The sequence below is a fragment of the Oncorhynchus masou genome, chromosome 2 (genome assembly GCF_036934945.1).
Source record: "Oncorhynchus masou masou isolate Uvic2021 chromosome 2, UVic_Omas_1.1, whole genome shotgun sequence".
Lineage (NCBI taxonomy): Eukaryota > Metazoa > Chordata > Actinopteri > Salmoniformes > Salmonidae > Oncorhynchus > Oncorhynchus masou.
Genome location: NC_088213.1, coordinates 22,134,207 through 22,154,478, shown reverse-complemented (window position 1 = coordinate 22,154,478; position 20,272 = coordinate 22,134,207). Strand labels below are relative to the sequence as shown.

Genomic DNA, 20,272 nt, shown 5'->3' with positions numbered 1-20,272 from the left:
GGCTGTATCACCGCCTGGTACGGCAACTGCTCCGCCCTCAACCGTAAGGCTCTCCAGAGGGTAGTGAGGTCTGCACAACGCATCTCCGGGGCAAACTACCTGCCCTCCAGGACACCTACACCACCCGATGTTACAGGAAGGCCATAAAGATCATCAAGGACATCAACCACCCGAGCCACTGCCTGTTCACCCCGCTATCATTCAGAAGGCGAGGTCAGTACAGGTGCATCAAAGCTGGGACCGAGAGACTGAAAAACAGCTTCTATCTCAAGGCCATCAGACTGTTAAACAGCAACCACTAACATTGAGTGGCTGCTGCCAACACACTGACACTGACTCAACTCCAGCCACTTTAATAATGGGAATTGATGGGAAATTATGTAAATATATCACTAGCCACTTTAAACAATGCTACCTTGAATAATGTAGGGTAAGTAACATTATATATCTCATATGCATACGTATATACTGTACTCTATATCATCGACTGCATCCTTATGTAATACATGTATCACTAGCCACTTTAACTATGCCACTTTGTTTACATACTCATCTCATATGTATATACTGTACTCGATACCATCTACTGTATCTTGCCTATGCTGCTCTGTACCATCACTCATTCATATATCCTTATGTACATATTCTTTATCCCCTTACACTGTGTATAAGACAGTAGTTTAGGAATTGTTAGTTAGATTACTTGTTGGTTATTACTGCATTGTCGGAACTAGAAGCACAAGCATTTCGCTACACTCGCATTAACATCTGCTAACCATGTGTATGTGACAAATAAAATTTGATTTGATTGATTTGATTTGCAATTGCATAGCCTATAGAAATGTTGCGCAACATGAGCTCATGAAGTGTTTGATTTGATTTTCGATCACATTTGCATTGTCAGAGTGATTAGAAGGACAGTAGAGTGCAGAGTACCAGGCAGTTAGCAAGTTAGGTAAGCTACTAATACCATCAGCAGCATCAGAGCTTGGAGAAGCCTAATTACCGCGACTAAACGGTCACGTGGAATTTGACTGCCTTCATGACTCGTGACCACCGGTGTGGCGGTAATACGGACACCGCAACAGCCCTAGTCCTATAGATTGTTGGAGAGTGTTTTCCTAACTTGAGCAGGTTGTTCTGGTCAGTCCGAAGGTTGTATATGCGGTAGGAAATTCTCCCCTTATGCTGTCAAATCAAATTTGATTTGTCACATACACATTTTTAGCAGATGTTATTGCAGGTGTAGTGAAATGGTTGTAGGTATATATCTAGGTAAATAGACTGTTGATTAGACTTGAACCCTCTGAGTGTGTACCAACCAGGTGCAGTTATTTCTCCTTGTCAGAGTAATATGCAGGATATGTTCTCTGTCGTCTCCGAGTGGCACATGGCTCATTTCTGTCTGTCTGGGTTACAGATAAATTGAGTTTTAGGTTGTTTGAGTGTCTGCCCGCTCAGTGAGACAGACAGATGGCAGTGTTCTTCTCATGTTGTTTAAATCCAGATACAGACATGACTTCAGTTTTGACCCCCTTCGTTTTTTCCCAGACAACAGATGGACTGTATTTGAGAACTTGTGAATTTGTCATAGGCTCTAACTCACCAGAATGAATTCTGTGAAATATTACTAATGTGGTGCGATCACGTCTGTGTCTTGGCGTCATGGAAAATAACTAAGTAGTTGTATTTCCTTTGTTCTCATCCACATCTTATACTGATCTCACCCTCCACTCTCCCAGGTGTAGACATACCCCCCACACCGCCGGCCAAGATGGTGGCCCTGTCCCTGAAGATCTGCGTCTGCCAGTGCAACCTGGTGAAGACCATGCAGTTTGAGCCGTCCACGGCCGTCTACGACGCCTGCAGAATCATCAGAGAGAGGGTTCCCGAAGCCCAGACTGGACAAGGTACACTCACAAGACACAGACATACAAGCGACAGAGGCCATGTTCAAATTCCTTTATAGACCATCCTTCCTTAACAGGTGAAAGCAAGGGCACCAGGTGGCTTTCATCTGTACAGTCATGTCTTAGCACTGAGTACTTCAAGGAAGGGAGGATGCACTTCGGAAGAATTAGAATGGTACCTGCTTCTCGACACTAGAAACAAGGGCGTAGAAATGCATCATTCATCCTATTGCTAATGGTAACTTCTATTCCTATTGTCTTCCAGCCTCAGACTACGGTCTGTTCCTTTCTGATGAGGACCCCAGGAAAGGCATCTGGCTGGAGTCAGGAAGAACTCTGGATTATTACATGCTGCGGAATGGGGTGAAAACCTACCTAAAGCATACCTTCTGTAACCCTTAGTAATCTGACCAGTCCTATACTGTATCGAGGGTTCTCTACTGTAGCAAAGGTTCTTTGTAGTTGTTGCCATGGAGAAAGTATTTAAAGTATGAGAATCACATACTGTAACACACTGACACTATTCTTGATTGAAGTCGGTCCTCAAAGATCACACACACCAAACGTGTTCATTGGATGTGTTTTCCTTTGGTATTTCCTCTCTAGACAAGTGCTGTGTGTTTAAAGCAGGGTGAAGTACCAGGCCTGTTGGAATGACAGAGTATGTAGTTCAGAGGAAAATCTTTTTCATATTGCTGTGTGTGAGAAATTAGAGAGTTGTGGGGATGGAATAGGCAACCGTTAAATTAGATTTTCTGCCCTTTGTTCATCCCTCTCGCCTTCGACTGGCTAAATGTTTGATCACTCGCTCTACTTTTTGCCACATTCACAGTTTATCTTTTGCTCTCCCTCCCTCTCAGGATATCCTTGAATACAAGAAGAAGCAGAGGCCATTGAAGATCAAGATGCTGGATGGAGCTGTGAAAACCATCATGGTGGATGACTCCAAAACAGTGGGAGAGCTGCTAGTGACGATATGCAGTAGAATAGGTGAGTGGTCCATTATTTGTAAAAACACCTGGATTACATGATTTGTTTTAACACCTGTCATTAGGGGAGCCAGTGGTTTGAGGTTGTCTGAAAGCTTTCCCCTGTGATTTCAGGAATCACCAACTATGAGGAGTACTCTCTGATCCAGGAGGTAATGGAGGAGAAGAAGGAGGATGGGACGGGCACCCTGAAGAAAGACAGGACTCTGCTCCGAGACGAGAGGAAGATGGAGAAACTCAAAGCCAAGCTTCACACAGATGATGACTGTGAGTTTAGGCCAACTTCACTTATTATTTTTAACTCCTTGTGAACTATAGGGCCTTAGTTGAGGCCAAACATCTCGAGCAGACACTTATCCAGAGAAATTGGGGTTAAGTGCCTTGCTCAAGGGCACATGAACAGAATGTTCACCTTGTCAGCTTGGGGATTCAAACCAGTGACCTTTCGGTTACTGGCCAACGCTCTTAACCACGAGGCTACCTGCCATCTCTACAAATTGCCACTAGTTCTGGGAACATGTTGATACTGAAGCCAATTTAATTTCCCTTATGGTCATTTTTTTATAATTCAACCGATCATATGAGCCAAATATGTTTTGAATAAAGTTCGCAGTAACAGGATTATTTAGTTAGCTAAATTGCATCTGCTATCCTTGAAGGTATTGCTCTGTCTGTTCTGAAAATAGATTTTGATACATCTGCGTGTTTCATAAGAGTTTGGACAGAAGCAACATTATTTGAATGATATTTTTGTTTAAGGTATTATTTTAATAGTGATTTGAGGTTGGATTCTGTTATCGCACATCAAATTGTATTTTCCTCCTTTTTTCCTGAGCGGTAGTGTCCATTTCTCATGTGCTGTAGGCAATGGACGTCTGTCTTTGACTGAACACTTCACAGCAGGCCTACAGGCCATGGACAGGGCAGCTCCTCTCCAGCCTCTAGTTATTGGCACATCCATCAAACTGATGGGCAGCTTTACACCACTATTGACATTATCACTACCCCCCTTCAGGGGAACACTGACGCCAACATGGATTTTGGTTTTATAAAATATTGAGTCAACCCATGGAGAGAATTATGGTTAGATTTTTAAGTTTGTTGAGAAGGTCAGAATCTGAGTTAATATCTGTGTGTGTGTGTGTTCAGTAAACTGGCTTGACCACAGCAGAACGTTCCGTGAGCAGGGGGTGGAGGAGACCGAAACTCTTCTGCTCAGGAGGAAGTTCTTCTACTCAGACCAGAACGTGGACTCACGAGACCCGGTCCAGCTCAACCTGCTCTACGTCCAGGTCTGACCCTCACCGCGGTCTCTCCTCTCCTTCTGCTTTTAACACGTCTCTGTCCTTTCCACTTCCCTCTCTCCTTCTCTTTCTTACTCTCTCTTTTCATCCTTCCCTCCTCAATAACTATCTTTCACTCTCTCCCGCCCCTCTCCTTCCCTCTTTCCACACTCATGCCTTCTCCTCTGTTGTACTTGCCCTGCATAGTAGTCAGCAATTAAGCTCTTCACCAGAAACATGCTGTAATGGATGAATGTTGATGGATAGAGAACATCTGTTATTCCATTTATTTTTCCTTTTATAATAATAATTGAACACACACACACACACACACAGCCAGAGCTGGTGCTTCACCCTCTGGTGTCTCATTATTACCACCACAATGATTACTGCCTCAAGGTGTGTGCACGCATGTATATTTTCCTGCATTTCTAAATCATTTGTCAGTGCATTTGCGATGTATTGTATTTTGATGTATGCAGCTGGCATATTGCATTTGTGTCATTGTCAAGTCATGGTGGGACTGGGACCCTATTCCCGTGTCTACTGACAGTGTCCTCTTCTGTGTGACATTTGGTCCCAGGGGTCCTGCCTAGTCTTTAACACACCCCTCCTCTGACCTCTGCTCTTCCTCAAAAGGACTAAAGCACCACTTCCATTGCTAGTCATGTTGTGCTGTCTGTGTGTTGTAGTGTGTGTAAATGGCTGTGAGAGATGGTTCAGCCAGATAAAGGATCTGGTTCAATAAGTAGGTATATGAGACTCAGCAGGCTCTCTGTTCTGGGCTCATTATTCTCTGTATGAGAGTTGTCTCGATCAGGCTGATGGGCTGTATAACATTAAGGGATCAGGGTTGAGATGAGGTCATTAGAGGTACTAGTGTTAGAGGTCTTTTGTTTTGATAGGTCACCATGGTTGGGGGTCAGTTCCATCATTTCAGGAAGTGAATTGTTTCCCAGTCAAGAATGTAAAGAAACTGGAGTCAGACGCTCCATATTACTAGTGATATATTGGGTTTCATCTTCATCTCTTACCATTCCAGAATTAAAACATCCTTGGAGAACCTTGAGTGGCGCGTCTCTTATGACGGTGATTATATTAAGTGTGTGTGTTTATCTCTCTCCCAGGCACGAGATGACATCCTAAATGGTTCTCACCCTGTGTCCTTCGACAAGGCCTGTGAGTTTGCAGGGATCCAGGCTCAGATCCAGTTTGGACCGCACATAGAACACAAACACAAGCCTGGATTCCTAGAGTAAGCTTCACTTCCATAAGGCGAAGGGAAAGTGGGATACCTAGTCAGTTGTACAACTGAATGCATTCAACTGAAATGTGTCTTCCACCTTTAACCCAACCCCTCTGAATCAGGTTGAAGGATGATGATGAACATGGTGATGATGATGCTATTCAATACATTGAAGACATATTGCTGGAAGGAATGTATTACTTCAGGGTGCTGATAGAAATCTGTTATTTGTTTTCATAATACAAATCCTCACCATATTAAATGGGGTTTTGTTGTTTTAAACCAGCAGACTTTTCATGGTTTTATGTATGATCTCTCAACCTGTACCTACCTGTAATCTATTTTAGCCTCAAGGAGTTTCTACCTAAAGAATATATCAAGCAGCGAGGGAATGAAAAGAAAATCTTTCAGGTTGGTCCAGTTTGTTTATGAATCTTATAGAAGTAGATATTGGGGCGGCAGGTAGCTTAGTGGTTAGAGCGTTGGGCCAGTAACCAAAAGGTTGCTAGATCGAATCTGTCGTTCTGCCCCTGAACAAGGAGGTTCACCCACTGTTCCTAGGCCGTCATTATAAATAAGAATTTGTTCTGAACTGACTTGCCTAGTTAAATAAAGGTTAAATAAATACAAATATATTGCCATTTTATCTTCAATTAATTTGCTTGTTTCTGAATTCATTATTTATAACTTTTGGTTCCTATTCTGTCAACTTCTTAGTCCCATACAACTGTTGATAGTCTAAATAAAAGTAGAACCCTGGTGGTTCATGCACTGAATGCTGATTGGCTGAAAGCCATGGTATATGAGACTGTATACCGCAGGTATACATTTGTAGCCAGTTTATAATGGCAATGAGGCACCCCTGGGTATATGGCTAATATACCACGGCTAAGGGCTGTTCTTATGCACGACACAACGCAGAACACCCCATCGTGCCTTACAGCTTTAATATATTCTATTCTATTTTCAAACTCTCAGGACCACAAGAACTGTGGTGAGATGACAGAGATAGAAGCTAAAGTAAAGTACGTGAAGCTAGCCAGGTCCCTAAGGACATACGGAGTGTCTTTCTTCCTGGTGAAGGTAAGTGTGTGTGTGTGTGTGTGTGTGTGAAGTACTAGCAGGTGCAGAAATGAGTGGGTTACAGCTGAATATCAGTAGCTTTTCATGTTGTTGCAACACCAAGGCCTCGTTGCACTCTTTCATATCAGAGGAATGTCTTCTCTTTGGAGTGGACAGAATCCAATCCCACCTGAGCATTAGGTTTAAGACCAACCAGATGACTGAAATATGCTCATCTGGCTTCTACAAACTACACGTTTCCTAGCCTGGTCCCTGATCTATTTGTGCAGTCTTGCCAGCAACAACCATAGGAGTTGGCTAGTACTGTACAAATAAGATCTAGTACCAGGCTAGAAAAATGACCGCATCATTATTCAGACTCCAGAGTCACACTTTCCTAGTTAAGAAATGGCAGAGCAACACAAGGCAGTGTGCTAATGATTTGAATGAATTAGACTGAGGAAATATTGCACATTTTGGCACACCCATTAATCTTATGTAGATGTGAGCTAAACAAAACTGTTAGACACATTTCTTACAAATTCTTCATATCTGGATATAGACGTTTGAGTAGTAGTTAAAGCAATACGTAGAAGTGATGAACAATAAACCTTTTGATTCAAACACATCCCACAGTGGTTTCTGAGAAGGTAATATAAAGACAAAAGTCATAGTTGATGGATTAATGGCTCTGGTTAAGCTGGTAGAATTGTAGCAAAGCAGTGAACACTAACTTACTTCCATCATCATCACCTCTGTTAGGTTCATTGTGTTCCTGGAAAGTGACCAACTGTGTGCCTGCAGCCTGTGCACTGGAGTGTGGCGTAATGATTACTTCCCTGTGAGCAGGGAGAGAGCGCGAGGGAGACTGAGAGCAAGCATCTGGAGAGTTAACTAGTGGTTTCTGGCTGCACCTCTGCCAGGCAGTGTCTGTCCTTTTACTGCAGCCCCCACAGGGAGATAGGAGGGGCCAGTTTGTTTGGTCCCCCCCGGCCCGTCACCTCTCCAGCTCCCCTGGTCCCCCCGCCCGTCACCCCTCCAGCTCCCCTGGTCCCCTCGCCCGTCACCCCTCCATCTCCCCTGGTCCCCCCGCCCCTCAACCCTCCAGCTCCACTGATACCCCCGCCCCTCAGCTCCCCTGGTCCCCTGGTTTTAGGAAAGTGTGAGTGTAAGGCAGTCCATGATTCTTGATGGATTAGACATATTAAGGACACTCTTAACCGTTCATGTGAAAATGAAGTTTAATGAGGTTTTGGATGCTTATTTCACTCTGTTCTCTAATGAAGCTTTGTTGCTTTTTATTTTCCATTGTTTTCTATTGACTGTTTGTTTGTATTAGAAGATTAATAGTATGAATTTGTTGCGTATTTTCCACTGTTCTCTGAGTGTTAGTTGTTGCTTATTCTCCCATGGTTCCCCAATAAGGTTTTGTTGCTTATTCTCCCATGGTTCCCCAATAAGGTTTTGTTGCTTATTCTCCCATGGTTCCCCAATAAGGTTTTGTTGCTTATTCTCCCATGGTTCCCCAATGGGGTTTTGTTGCTTATTCTCCCATGGTTCCCCAATAAGGTTTTGTTGCTTATTCTCCCATGGTTCCCCAATAAGGTTTTGTTGCTTAATATTTCCCATTGTTCTGTCACACTGTTTTATAGGAGAAGATGAAGAGTAAGAATAAGCTGGTCCCCAGGCTGTTGGGGATAACCAAAGAGTCAGTGATGAGGTTGGAGGAGAAGACCAAAGACGTGGTGCAGGAGTGGCCCCTCACCACTGTAAAGAGATGGGCCGCCTCGCCCAAGAGCTTCACCCTGGTGAGAGTCCCAGCGTGTGTGTGTGTGTGTCTGTCTGGTAAGACTCCCTTCCTCAGTGCTGCCGCCTCCACTTCTTATAGTCCACTAGAAGACTGACAGGGTCCACAGAGACAGAGACCTCTTGTATATTTTATATGCAAACACCAATCCATTATCTGCCCTCTAACATGTATGTCCTTTGTGCTGTATTCCTTAGGTAGATTACACATAGACTCTCAGTACATGAAATGTTCATCTGAATGTTTCTCTTCTCATAAACAATTAGTATGAAGACTCTTCTCGTCACTCATTCAATTGTTCAACTTAATTTATTGAACAAACCCCCTTTGTCTTGCTTGACTGCCCTTTGTGACTTTACTAAGAGTCCGTGACTAAAGAAATGCCTCATCTAGAAGATGTCTTTTTGTAGACATGCCGTCTTTACCAACACTCTGTTCAATGAATCCTCTCTGTGTTGGTACAGTTCAGGAATGTTCCCTCTGAGTCCCAAGTAGCCCCATATTCCCTTTAAAATGCACTACTTTTGACCAGAGGGAATAGGGTGCCATCTGGCATGCAGCCCCTGTACCTTGAAGCTGTTGGAAATTAAGCTGTACCTTTTGGTGAATGCTTTGAAATATATTCCTAGAATTGTATTCAACCAATCATGCTTATTCCTTTGTGGGGATCCTTTCATCCATTTTCAAACCCCTGTTGGCAGGGTCAGATCAGTTTCATATTCTAAAAGAAATATATATGACTAAGGAGTATAGAAGGATATTCTATGGAACGTCTCCTGATATTTAATGTCCGAAGTGATTTTCTTCTTTCCCCACACAGATTCTTCCATGTGAAGTGTGCCTTTATATGACAATAACTGTAATTGGTTTAATCTGACAGTGGCTACAGCCTGCTAGCAGTTTGATGTCTAGGCTCCAGCAGCACAATGTCTGGCGTCTGTTATAAATAACTTATTCCATACGTTCACATTAATCCCCACACACTGAGCCAAGTCCTCTATGTAAACTCATTCCATACGTTCACATTAATCCCCACACACTGAGCCAAGTCCTCTATGTAAACTCATTCCATACGTTCACATTAATCCCCACACACTGAGCCAAGTCCTCTATGTAAACTCATTCCATACGTTCACATTAATCCCCACACACTGAGCCAAGTCCTCTATGTAAACTCATTCCATACGTTCACATTAATCCCCACACACTGAGCCAAGTCCTCTATGTAAACTCATTCCAAACTCATTCCATACGTTCACATTAATCCCCACACACTGAGCCAAGTCCTCTATGTAAACTCATTCCATACGTTCACATTAATCCCCACACACTGAGCCAAGTCCTCTGTAAACTCATTCCATACGTTCACATTAATCCCCACACACTGAGCCAAGTCCTCTATGTAAACATTGACAAGCGAAACCACTGCAGTGGTTGGGATCTTGCTTTGAATGTTATTCCAGTAAGAGATACTGTATATAGGTTGCCATTAGCTGGAGCATTTGTCATGAACCTCTGTGTTATTCCAGTGTGAGATGCAGCATTTGGCGTTGCTGGCCTGTGTTTGACTGTTGTCGGATTTGGTATGAAGCCGTGTGTGTTTGCCTCTGGTAGGGATGTATAGGATTTGGTATGAAGCCGTGTGTGTTTGTCTCTGGTAGGGATGTATAGGATTTGGTATGAAGCCGTGTGTGTTTGTCTCTGGTAGGGATGTATAGGATTTGGTATGAAGCCGTGTGTGTTTGTCTCTGGTAGGGATGTATAGGATTTGGTATGAAGCCGTGTGTGTTTGTCTCTGGTAGGGATGTATAGGATTTGGTATGAAGCCGTGTGTGTTTGCCTCTGGTAGGGATGTATAGGATTTGGTATGAAGCCGTGTGTGTTTGTCTCTGGTAGGGATGTATAGGATTTGGTATGAAGCCGTGTGTGTTTGTCTCTGGTAGGGATGTATAGGATTTGGTATGAAGCCGTGTGTGTTTGCCTCTGGTAGGGATGTATAGGATTTGGTATGAAGCCGTGTGTGTTTGCCTCTGGTAGGGATGTATAGGATTTGGTATGAAGCCGTGTGTGTTTGCCGTGTGTGTTTACTCTGGTAGGGATGTATAGGATTTGGTATGAAGCCGTGTGTGTTTGTCTCTGGTAGGGATGTATAGGATTTGGTATGAAGCCGTGTGTGTTTGCCTCTGGTAGGGATGTATAGGATTTGGTATGAAGCCGTGTGTGTTTGTCTCTGGTAGGGATGTATAGGATTTGGTATGAAGCCGTGTGTGTTTGCCTCTGGTAGGGATGTATAGGATTTGGTATGAAGCCGTGTGTGTTTGCCTCTGGTAGGGATGTATAGGATTTGGTATGAAGCCGTGTGTGTTTGCCTCTGGTAGGGATGTATAGGATTTGGTATGAAGCCGTGTGTGTTTGCCTCTGGTAGGGATGTATAGGATTTGGTATGAAGCCGTGTGTGTTTGCCTCTGGTAGGGATGTATAGGATTTGGTATGAAGCCGTGTGTGTTTGTCTCTGGTAGGGATGTATAGGATTTGGTATGAAGCCGTGTGTGTTTGCCTCTGGTAGGGATGTATAGGATTTGGTATGAAGCCGTGTGTGTTTGCCTCTGGTAGGGATGTATAGGATTTGGTATGAAGCCGTGTGTGTTTGCCTCTGGTAGGGATGTATAGGAATTGGTATCATCCTCTGTCTGTCTGTTGTAGGCTTTTGTAATAGTCCAGTATAAAATGCTATATTTGGTATGGACCTCTGCTGTAGGATTTTGGTGAGTACCAGGAGAGCTACTACTCAGTCCAGACCACTGAGGGAGAACAAATCTCTCAGCTCATCGCTGGATACATCGACATCATCCTCAAAAAGGTGTGTAGGAAACCCTTTCCCATCGCAGCGAGATTATCCACTTGTTAAAGTCAGGGACACTGCTTCTAGAAAACATCAATACTCACATGCATGTCCAAATAGTTATGCCTAAACCTACCTGCCAATCACAATACGTGTTGCCTTTTAGAGATGGAATAGCCATTGTCACCTTTGATCCAATGTCACTTTGTGAATTTCTCTCTCTTTGTCTCTGTCTCTGTAGAAGCAAAGTAGAGACCGTTTTGGTTTAGAAGGAGATGAAGAATCCACCATGCTGGAAGAATCCGTCTCCCCTAAGAAGTATGTGAACTGTTATATAATGCTCAGCAACACACAATAGTAGTGTCCTACAGACCAGGGTTGTGTTCATTAGGGCACGCAACAGAAAACATTTCAAAATATAAAAGAGGGTTTATTATTGGGGAGATCCAGGTAGTCTCGCCTGTTTTTGTCAGTTTTGTTCCGTTCAGTGGCTAATGAAGCCAACATGGCCTCAGTCCAATTTTATGTTCCAGCTATATTGTATAGATCTCATAAATACACCTGACTGTTCTCATGAACACTTCCCCTCAGTGAGGATAGTATTGTCCCTTAGGATCAACTTCCTCTGTTGGAGTTTCTCTTTTTCTCCATTCTCTCCATCCGGATAAACAACATTTTTATCTGGACTTCCCTAATTACACGCGTATTAGTCCCTTTATCTACATAGAGCTGTCGTTAAATTACGTAACCTGTTTTCCTGTCTAGTCTCAATTGATGTTTCCGTTCCTGTACTGAGGGAATATTGGCCTTGATAGTGTCCAAAATTACTCCCTATTTAGTGCATTACTTTTGGCCAGAGCCCTATGTGCCCTGATCAAAAGTAGCACACTAATGAGGGAATAGGGTGCCATTTGAGACGCAGACCTTGTGTTGTTCCCTTATCTGGGCCAGTCAGGGTGGTGGATAGCATAGAGGGCCTAAGGGAAGACACAGGCATTAATACTGCAAACTCACAGGAAACCAAACCTGGAAGGCTTCATCTGAAGAATAACAGAGTCTTGTTCCTGGAAGAACACAATGAAGGTTTGATGTCGGCCGTGGTTCCTGTTAGCACCCCCCCCCACACACACACACACACACACACACACACACACACACACACACACACACACCGAGTCTGGCAAACAGACACCACCATCCTTCGATAGTTGGACCACGCTGTCACCTGAAATGCTATCGATAATTACGTGATGAATATTAAGTATCACAGATGCGTCTTTTTGAAAATCATGCACAGACCATAGTTAATTCATGTAGAATTTGTCTGTTTATCTGCGTGTTTCCAGGTCGACGATCCTGCAGCAGCAGTTTAACCGTGTGGGTCGTGTGGAGCATGGCTCTGTGGCTCTACCAGGGGTGATCAGGTCTGGCTCTATAGGAGCAGAGTCTCTCAGCATGGGCACCATGCCTTCTGCACAGCAACAGGTCATCATGGGACAGATGCACCGAGGACACATGCCACCACTGGTGAGAGCAGGAATGCAATGCTACATGTTCTCTCTCTCTCACACACACACACACACACACACACACACACACACACACACACACACACACACACACACACACACACACACACACACACACACACACACACTTTCTGCCCCTCTTCTTTCTTTTTCTCTCTCACACATCCTCTTTTAAAATGTATCTCTCTCTCTCTCCATTTCATATCTCTATATTTATCTCTCCATCTATATCTCTATATTTAGTAGATATTAATCATGTCTGTGTGTTTATTCTCTCCAGAGCTCGGCCCAGCAGGCCCTGATGGGGACCATCAACACCAGTATGCAGGCAGTACAGCAGGCACAGGCTGATCTGGGGGAGGTGGACAACCTGCCTCCTCTGGGACAGGACATGGTGTGGACACACACACACACACACACACACACACACACACACACACTTGTCTCCACTGGGACAGGACATGGTGTGGACACACAGACACACACACACACACACACTTGTCTCCACTGGGACAGGACATGGTGTGGATACACACACACACTTGTCTCCACTGGGACAGGACATGGTGTGGACACACACACACACACACACACACACACACACTTGTCTCCACTGGGACAGGACATGGTGTGGACACACACACACACACACACACACACACACACTTGTCTCCACTGGGACAGGACATGGTGTGGACACACACACACACACACACACACTTGTCTCCACTGGGACAGGACATGTTGAGGAGGACATATAACAGGATACTGACCGTCACACACAGACACGCACACACACTTGTCTCCACTGGGACAGGACATGGTGAGGGGGACATACAACAGCATTCTGACCGTCACACACGTACAAGCACACACATCACTCAGCTAATTTCACGCCCTATTAACTTATAATTAAGTTGTTAATACTCTTAAAGCTTCTGATCCAAATCTTTACATTTTATATAGTAATTTTCTGATGTTTGATTTTTATGCTTAACGGCATGTTTTATGTATGTACATAACACTCCTTAAACTAAAGTTAACTACGTCTATGCTCACCCTAGTGCTCTTCCCTCAATGCCATTCTCCCTGCTTCAGCTCCTAGATCACCATTCATCCTCCAACTCCAATCCTGACTTTCTGATGTTTCATTGTTCTTATTTACTTGTATGTTCTGCAAGCTTTTAGCTGCCAAGTATCACCTTCATGTGATAATTCTAATGAACCAGTACCATCTCTCTCCTCCAGGCGTCCAAGATGTGGATCCAGAACAAGGTGGATGAGTCCAAACATGAGATCCACTCCCAGGTGGATGCCATCACCGCAGGAACAGCTTCTGTGGTCAACCTCACCGCTGGTACGTGGCTTTGGGATGACTCAGGAAATGACATGATGTTCAATGGAAGAGCTGGATATTCCAGTGCTGTTGAAGTGACAGAAGGTTTTGAACTTACATTTTTACAAGCAGTTTTTTTCTTCATTTTTATATCTTGTGCTTTTAAATTATTCACACTTAACATTTTTCAAGTTAACGACCTGGTTTTCATTACATGTAAATCTACAGTAATGGTGAACTGTTATCCTTTATACTGTGTACTAGTGGGCCATGCGAGCTGGCTGTATTCTTCATATCATTGGTTTGGTGCCATGCTGAACCCAGCCAAGGGACAGTCGGTGCTTCAACTATCTGTTTCAATATAAGGGGACTTCCCTGCTCTGTTGTCCAGCAGCAATCAGAGAAGAGTGCTGATATAGGAACAGTTTGGCCTTTTAGACCATCGTTTAGTGAATAAGATGACATGGACCAGGGGTCCTGATCCTGGACCAGCGCTCTGAGATGCTTTATACGGTCCCTGAACCTTTCCCCTTTAATCTAAATGTCTGGTCATTCCCACCAGCAGTCTCATGTCTAAACAGAATGATCTAATGTGACATGCTGAGTGTAACATGTGTACAAGTTTGTGACACATACTGGCTCACTGTACTGCACCCTGTTAGGTACCCAGAGGACAGGCCAGAAGGGCTTGAGATGGTTAACTTTGCTCTCTCTATCTCTCTCTCGTTTTTTTCATTCTCCTTTTCTATCCTCTGCCTCTTTCCATCCCCACTCTCTTTCGCTTACTATACTCTATTCCCTCTCTCTCTCTCTGCTCTCTCTCTCGTCCCCTCCCCTCATTCCTCCCTCCCTCATATAGGTGACCCGACAGACACAGACTACACCGCAGTGGGCTGTGCCATCACCACCATCTCCTCCAACCTGACTGAGATGTCTAAGGGTGTGAAGCTACTGGCTGCTCTTATAGAGGACGTCACGGACGGGAGCAATGACCTTATGGGTGCCGCTCGGAACCTTGCTGGGGCCGTCTCTGACCTGCTCAAGGCTGTGGAGCCTGCCTCCGGAGAGGTGAGACAGGGCTGGCGGAGTCAGATGCCTCAGCACTGGTCCAGGAGAGCCTAGAGTGTTTACGGGCTTTTGTTCCAGCTTAGTGCAAAGCAAGCACACTTGAAACAAAAGCCTGCAGATTGGCCTACTGTGGCTTTCCATGGCCAGAGTTTTATACCAACAATGCTTTAGCCCAACACCTGTGGTATCTGAAGAGCACATGAGCTAGCTTCTACACATGATTCAATGTTCTAGACTTACTTGGACCTCTCATTAAGTTCCATTGTCCCTGATATAAGGCATTTTATATTCTCTTTAGTAACAGAACAAACATCACAGTTGATCTTTCCCAGTTGTATTGTCTGTAAAGAGAGGGTAATAGAAGGCTGTAGAGTGTGTTAGGTTTGACCTCTGATTGATTGGAGGTGTTTATACTGTACTTATCACTAATGCACCACTGGCCTCAATAATACCAACTGAGCTCCTACTGTATTCATATGGTGGCGCTTCTCCCAGTTACAAGGCTTAATTTGATTAATATTTCCCTTTTTTAGGGAGTGTGTGTGTGGGTCATGTGTTGGCTGTCTATTGTATTCCTGCCCTCATGTCTGAACAGAGACAGATGGCCAGAGACCGACAGCCAGGCAGAACCATAACAAAATATGGCCATTTGAGCTATTCACCCTTCCTTTGCTACTGTGTGTTTTGTTCACGTTGAACAAAACAAAGGCTGGTGAGGATAATTCTGCTGTGAATGATTTATCACTGCCATGTTGAATAATGGATTTCACATAGACCTGCACCTGCAGGCCCAGTTCACTATGCTCACAGTGTTCTCTTCAAGGCCAGTTGGGATAATAATGTTTTTGGGAGATTCTGTCTTGACAATATGAAAATACCCTGATGTGGATTCAGAAATACAGTAGCTCATCTAAGCTAGTCTGGTGTGTCGACCTTCTGGGGCTAAGCGTAGATGCTGAGCCAGCTGTAATTTAGGTCTACCTACTGTAGACCCCACATGGGCTAACCCTTGTGCCATAGCTGTACTGTGACTTCCTGTTCCCTCAGCCCCGTCAGACAGTGCTGAGTGCAGCAGGCAGTATAGGCCAGGCCAGTGGGGACCTGCTGCTTCAGATAGGAGAGAACGAGTCAGACGAGAGGTTCCAGGTAAGAGTCTGTTTATTTTCACTTTCTCATTACAACCTTTCACATGCGATTCAGACTCAGCACATTTAGAGGGATTATTCTGCAGTTGCACCCAATCCGAATTTCAAGCGTAACCTTTGCTTATTAGAATTTATTAAGAGGGATGGACATGAATAATGGTGATGACCATTTCAGGAGGTGCTGATGATCCTGGCCAAGGCGGTGGCCAACGCGGCAGCCATGATGGTGCTGAAGGCTAAGAACGTGGCCCAGGTGGCAGACGACACGGTCCTACAGAACAGAGTCATCGCTGCTGCCACTCAGTGTGCCCTCTCCACCTCCCAGCTGGTGGCCTGTGCCAAGGTACAACACTGTAGACCTTTCACACACTCCAACTGACTTTTCATCATGATGAGAATGATGTGAGAGGGGGAAAGGTTTGTGGCAGTGCTGCGGTGGATAATTCAACAACAGTAGCTATGATTCTTCCACTTCAAAGTTAGTAACTTCCCCCAGGTAAAGTTAGTAACTTCAATAACCCCAGGTAAAGTTAACCCCAGGTAAAGTTAGTAACTTCAATAACCCCAGGTAAAGTTAGTAACTTCAATAACCCCAGGTAAAGTTAGTAACTTCAATAACCCCAGGTAAAGTTAGTAACTTCAATAACCCCAGGTAAAGTTAGTAAATAACCCCAGGTAAAGTTAGTAACTTCAATAACCCCAGGTAAAGTTAGTAACTTCAATAACCCCAGGTAAAGTTAGTAACTTCAATAACCCCAGGTAAAGTTAGTAACTTCAATAACCCCAGGTAAAGTTAGTAACTTCAATAACCCCAGGTAAAGTTAGTAACTTCAATAACCCCAGGTAAAGTTAGTAACTTCAATAACCCCAGGTAAAGTTAGTAACTTCAATAATATACACGTAGATGTTCAAGTGTTTTTCATCTTACATGATTTGTTTACTTCATATTTTTTCCTTTTTCTTTCTCTTTCAACACATTCACTCATTTTTCTCCACCACCCCTTCCTCTCCAGGTGGTGACTGTCACCATCAGTGCTCTGGTGTTCCAGGAGCAGCTGATCTCGCTCTTCCTCTAACTCTCTATATCCCTCTCTCACTTTCTCCATCTCTCCCTGCAGGTGGTGAGTCCCACCATCAGCTCCCCAGTGTGCCAGGAGCAGCTGATTGAGGCAGGGAAGCTGGTGGACCGCTCAGTGGAGGGCTGTGTCCAGGCCTGTCTTTCTGCCACAGTCGACGGGGAGATGCTGAAGCAGGTGAGCGTAGTTGGGGTCAACTCCATCTCAATTTCAGTACAATTTTCTCATATAGAAGCATTGAGGAACATTTGAAATGGGTTTGTCAGTGTACTTCCTGAATTGAAACTGAATTGAGAGACATCCTGCAGGTGAGTTCTGCAGCCAGTGTTGTCGGTCAGGCCCTCGGGGACCTGCTGGAGCACGTATGCCACTACGGCTCCCACGGCGAGCCCATTGGTCGCTACGACCAGGCCACAGACACCATCATGACCGTAACAGAGAGCATCTTCAGCTCCATGGGAGACGCAGGTGAGGAGAGGAGGGAAGGAAGGGGATTCCCTAGTAGTGGTAAAGATGAAGTCGCTAAATAGAACTGTTAAATGCCAATAAAGCTTTATTTAATTGTTTAAATTGATGAATGTTTGTTGATATTTAGATTTAAAGCCTCTTGGTGTATAGAAAGTGTCTGCCAGCTACTCTAAAGAACCTCATTCTGTTCTGTACCCAACCTGTTGAAGAATGCTGGCTTTCAGCCAACAGCAAATATGTGGGTTCAAGTCACACCTGACATAAGCCTCAGTTAGTTGAGTATAAAAATGGATTGGAAATAGACTCATTCTCTCTCCCAGGGGAGTGTTGGCAGATTGGCTCGAGTTCTCAATGCTGGCTGCCAGATGACTGCAGTTTAAAGCCATGTGTTCTTTAATAGAGAGAATAAATACCCATCTCTCGTCACCTTGGACGAGCAGGATTTAGTCATACAGTAGCCTAACTTCGTCTTGTTCTCTTTCTCCGCTCGCTGTGTCGCTCGCTGGCTCTGTCGCTCGCTCGCTGGCTCTGTCGCTCGCTCGCTGGCTCTGTCGCTCGCTCGCTGGCTCTGTCGCTCGCTCGCTGGCTCTGTCGCTCGCTCGCTGGCTCTGTCTCGCTGCTGGCTCTGTCTCTCGCTCGCTGGCTCTGTCTCTCGCTCGCTGGCTCTGTCGCTCGCTCGCTGGCTCTGTCGCTCGCTCGCTGGCTCTGTCGCTCGCTCGCTGGCTCTGTCGCTCGCTCGCTGGCTCTGTCGCTCGCTCGCTGGCTCTGTCGCTCGCTCGCTGGCTCTGCCGCTCGCTCGTTGGCTCACTGGTTCACTGGCTCTCTCTCTCGCTGGCTTGCTCGCTCGCTATCGCGCCCTCTCGCTGACTCGCTCGCTAACTCGCTCGCTGGCTCTCTTGCTGACTTGCTCGCTGGCTCATTCTCACACACACACACGTCTCCACCCCCTCTACTTCTACCCATCCCCCTCTTTCTCTCCCCTGTCTCCCCTCTCAGGAGAGATGGTTCGGCAGGCCAGGGTCCTAGCTCAGGCCACCTCTGACCTGGTGAATGCCATGCGGTCAGATGCTGAGGTGGAAGTGGATGTTGACAACTCTAAGAAGCTACTTGCTGCAGCTAAACTACTGGCAGACGCCACAGCCAGGATGGTGGAGGCTGCTAAGGTACAGTACGTAATAATGGCTTACTTACTGTGCTAAGCTTTCGGTCAACAACAACCTTTGTCAGAACAGGTCTGATGAAGGTCGTTCATTAAAAGCGTAGCACATTAAGCACTGAAACTTGCATCTGATCAAGTGTGCAGAGTGTGTCCTGTTTTCATTTATTTAGTAAAAAGGGTTTAGAGATGTCAAAACCTTTCCACAGAGGCCCAGTGTCTGCTGGTTTTTACTCCACCCTTGTACTTGATTGAGGAATTAAGGTCACTGATTAGTAAATAACTCCCCTCACCTGGTTGTCTATCAATCAAATGTCTTTATAAAGCCCTTCTTACATCAGCTGATGTCACACAGTGCTGTACAGAAAACAAGCCTAAAACAGCAAGCAAAGCAGATGTAGAAGCACGGTGGCTCGGAAAAACTCCCTAGAAAGGCCAGAACCTTGAAAGAAACATAGAGGAACCAGGCTATGAGGGGTGGCCAGTCCTCTTCTGGCTGTGCCAGGTGGAGATTATAACAGAACATGGCCAAGATGTTCATAGATGACCAGCAGGGTCAGATAATAATAATCACAGTGGTTGTAGAGAGTGCAACAGTGCAGCACTTCAAGAGTAAATGTCTCTAGAGAGTTGAAAACAGCAGGTCTGGGACAGATGTCCGGTGAACAGGTCAGGGTTCCATAGCCGCAGGCAGAACAGTCGAAACTGGAGCAGCAGCACGGCCAGGTGGACTGGGGACAGCAAGGAGTCATCATGCCAGGTTGTCCTGAGGCATGGTCCTAGGGCTCAGGTCCTCCGAAAGAGAGGGCGAATTGGAGAGAGCCTACTTCAATTCACACAGGACACCAGATAAGACAGGAGAAATACTCCAGATATAACAGACTGACCCTAGCCCCTCGACACAAACTACTGCAGCATAAATACTGGAGGCTGAGACATTAGGGGTCGATACCCCGGACAGGGCCAAACAGGCAGGATATAACCCCACGCACTTTGCCAAAGCACAGCCCCCACACCACTAGAGGGATATCTTCAACCACCAACTTACCATCCTGAGACAAGGCAGAGTATAGCCCACGAAGTTCTTCCCCAGGGCACAACCCAAGGGGGGGAGCCAACCCAGACAGGAAGATCACATCAGTGACGCACCCCTCCTAGGGATGGCATGGAAGAGCACCAGTAAGCCAGTGACTCAGGCAGAGAATCCCATTGGAGAGAGGGTAACCGACCAGGTGGAGACAGCAAGGGCAGTCTCAATTGAATGGAAACACTAAAAACCTGCACACATTAGGCCCTCCGTGGGATGTGTTTGACTCCCCTGGGTTAGAGCATAGATTCTCCATTATGTATGCACT

General features: G+C 45.2%; 1 protein-coding gene across 2 annotated transcripts in view; it reads left to right on the top strand.

The window, feature by feature from the left end:
* LOC135556954 (talin-2-like) overlaps positions 1–20,272 on the top strand; it is a 134,870-nt gene that overhangs the window by 54,845 nt on the left and 59,753 nt on the right. For both annotated transcript variants that reach the window (XM_064990339.1, XM_064990340.1), the window contains 20 exons: positions 1,743–1,910; positions 2,176–2,273; positions 2,771–2,900; positions 3,014–3,166; positions 4,049–4,191; positions 5,310–5,437; positions 5,776–5,839; positions 6,407–6,511; positions 8,143–8,298; positions 11,056–11,157; positions 11,381–11,457; positions 12,486–12,666; positions 12,949–13,062; positions 13,917–14,025; positions 14,864–15,072; positions 16,120–16,218; positions 16,393–16,560; positions 17,336–17,470; positions 17,602–17,761; positions 18,758–18,924. In XM_064990339.1, coding sequence (XP_064846411.1) covers positions 1,775–1,910; positions 2,176–2,273; positions 2,771–2,900; positions 3,014–3,166; positions 4,049–4,191; positions 5,310–5,437; positions 5,776–5,839; positions 6,407–6,511; positions 8,143–8,298; positions 11,056–11,157; positions 11,381–11,457; positions 12,486–12,666; positions 12,949–13,062; positions 13,917–14,025; positions 14,864–15,072; positions 16,120–16,218; positions 16,393–16,560; positions 17,336–17,470; positions 17,602–17,761; positions 18,758–18,924 — 2,634 coding nt within the window. In that variant the 5' untranslated portion in view covers positions 1,743–1,774. The remainder of the gene's footprint in view (positions 1–1,742; positions 1,911–2,175; positions 2,274–2,770; positions 2,901–3,013; positions 3,167–4,048; positions 4,192–5,309; positions 5,438–5,775; positions 5,840–6,406; positions 6,512–8,142; positions 8,299–11,055; positions 11,158–11,380; positions 11,458–12,485; positions 12,667–12,948; positions 13,063–13,916; positions 14,026–14,863; positions 15,073–16,119; positions 16,219–16,392; positions 16,561–17,335; positions 17,471–17,601; positions 17,762–18,757; positions 18,925–20,272) is intronic.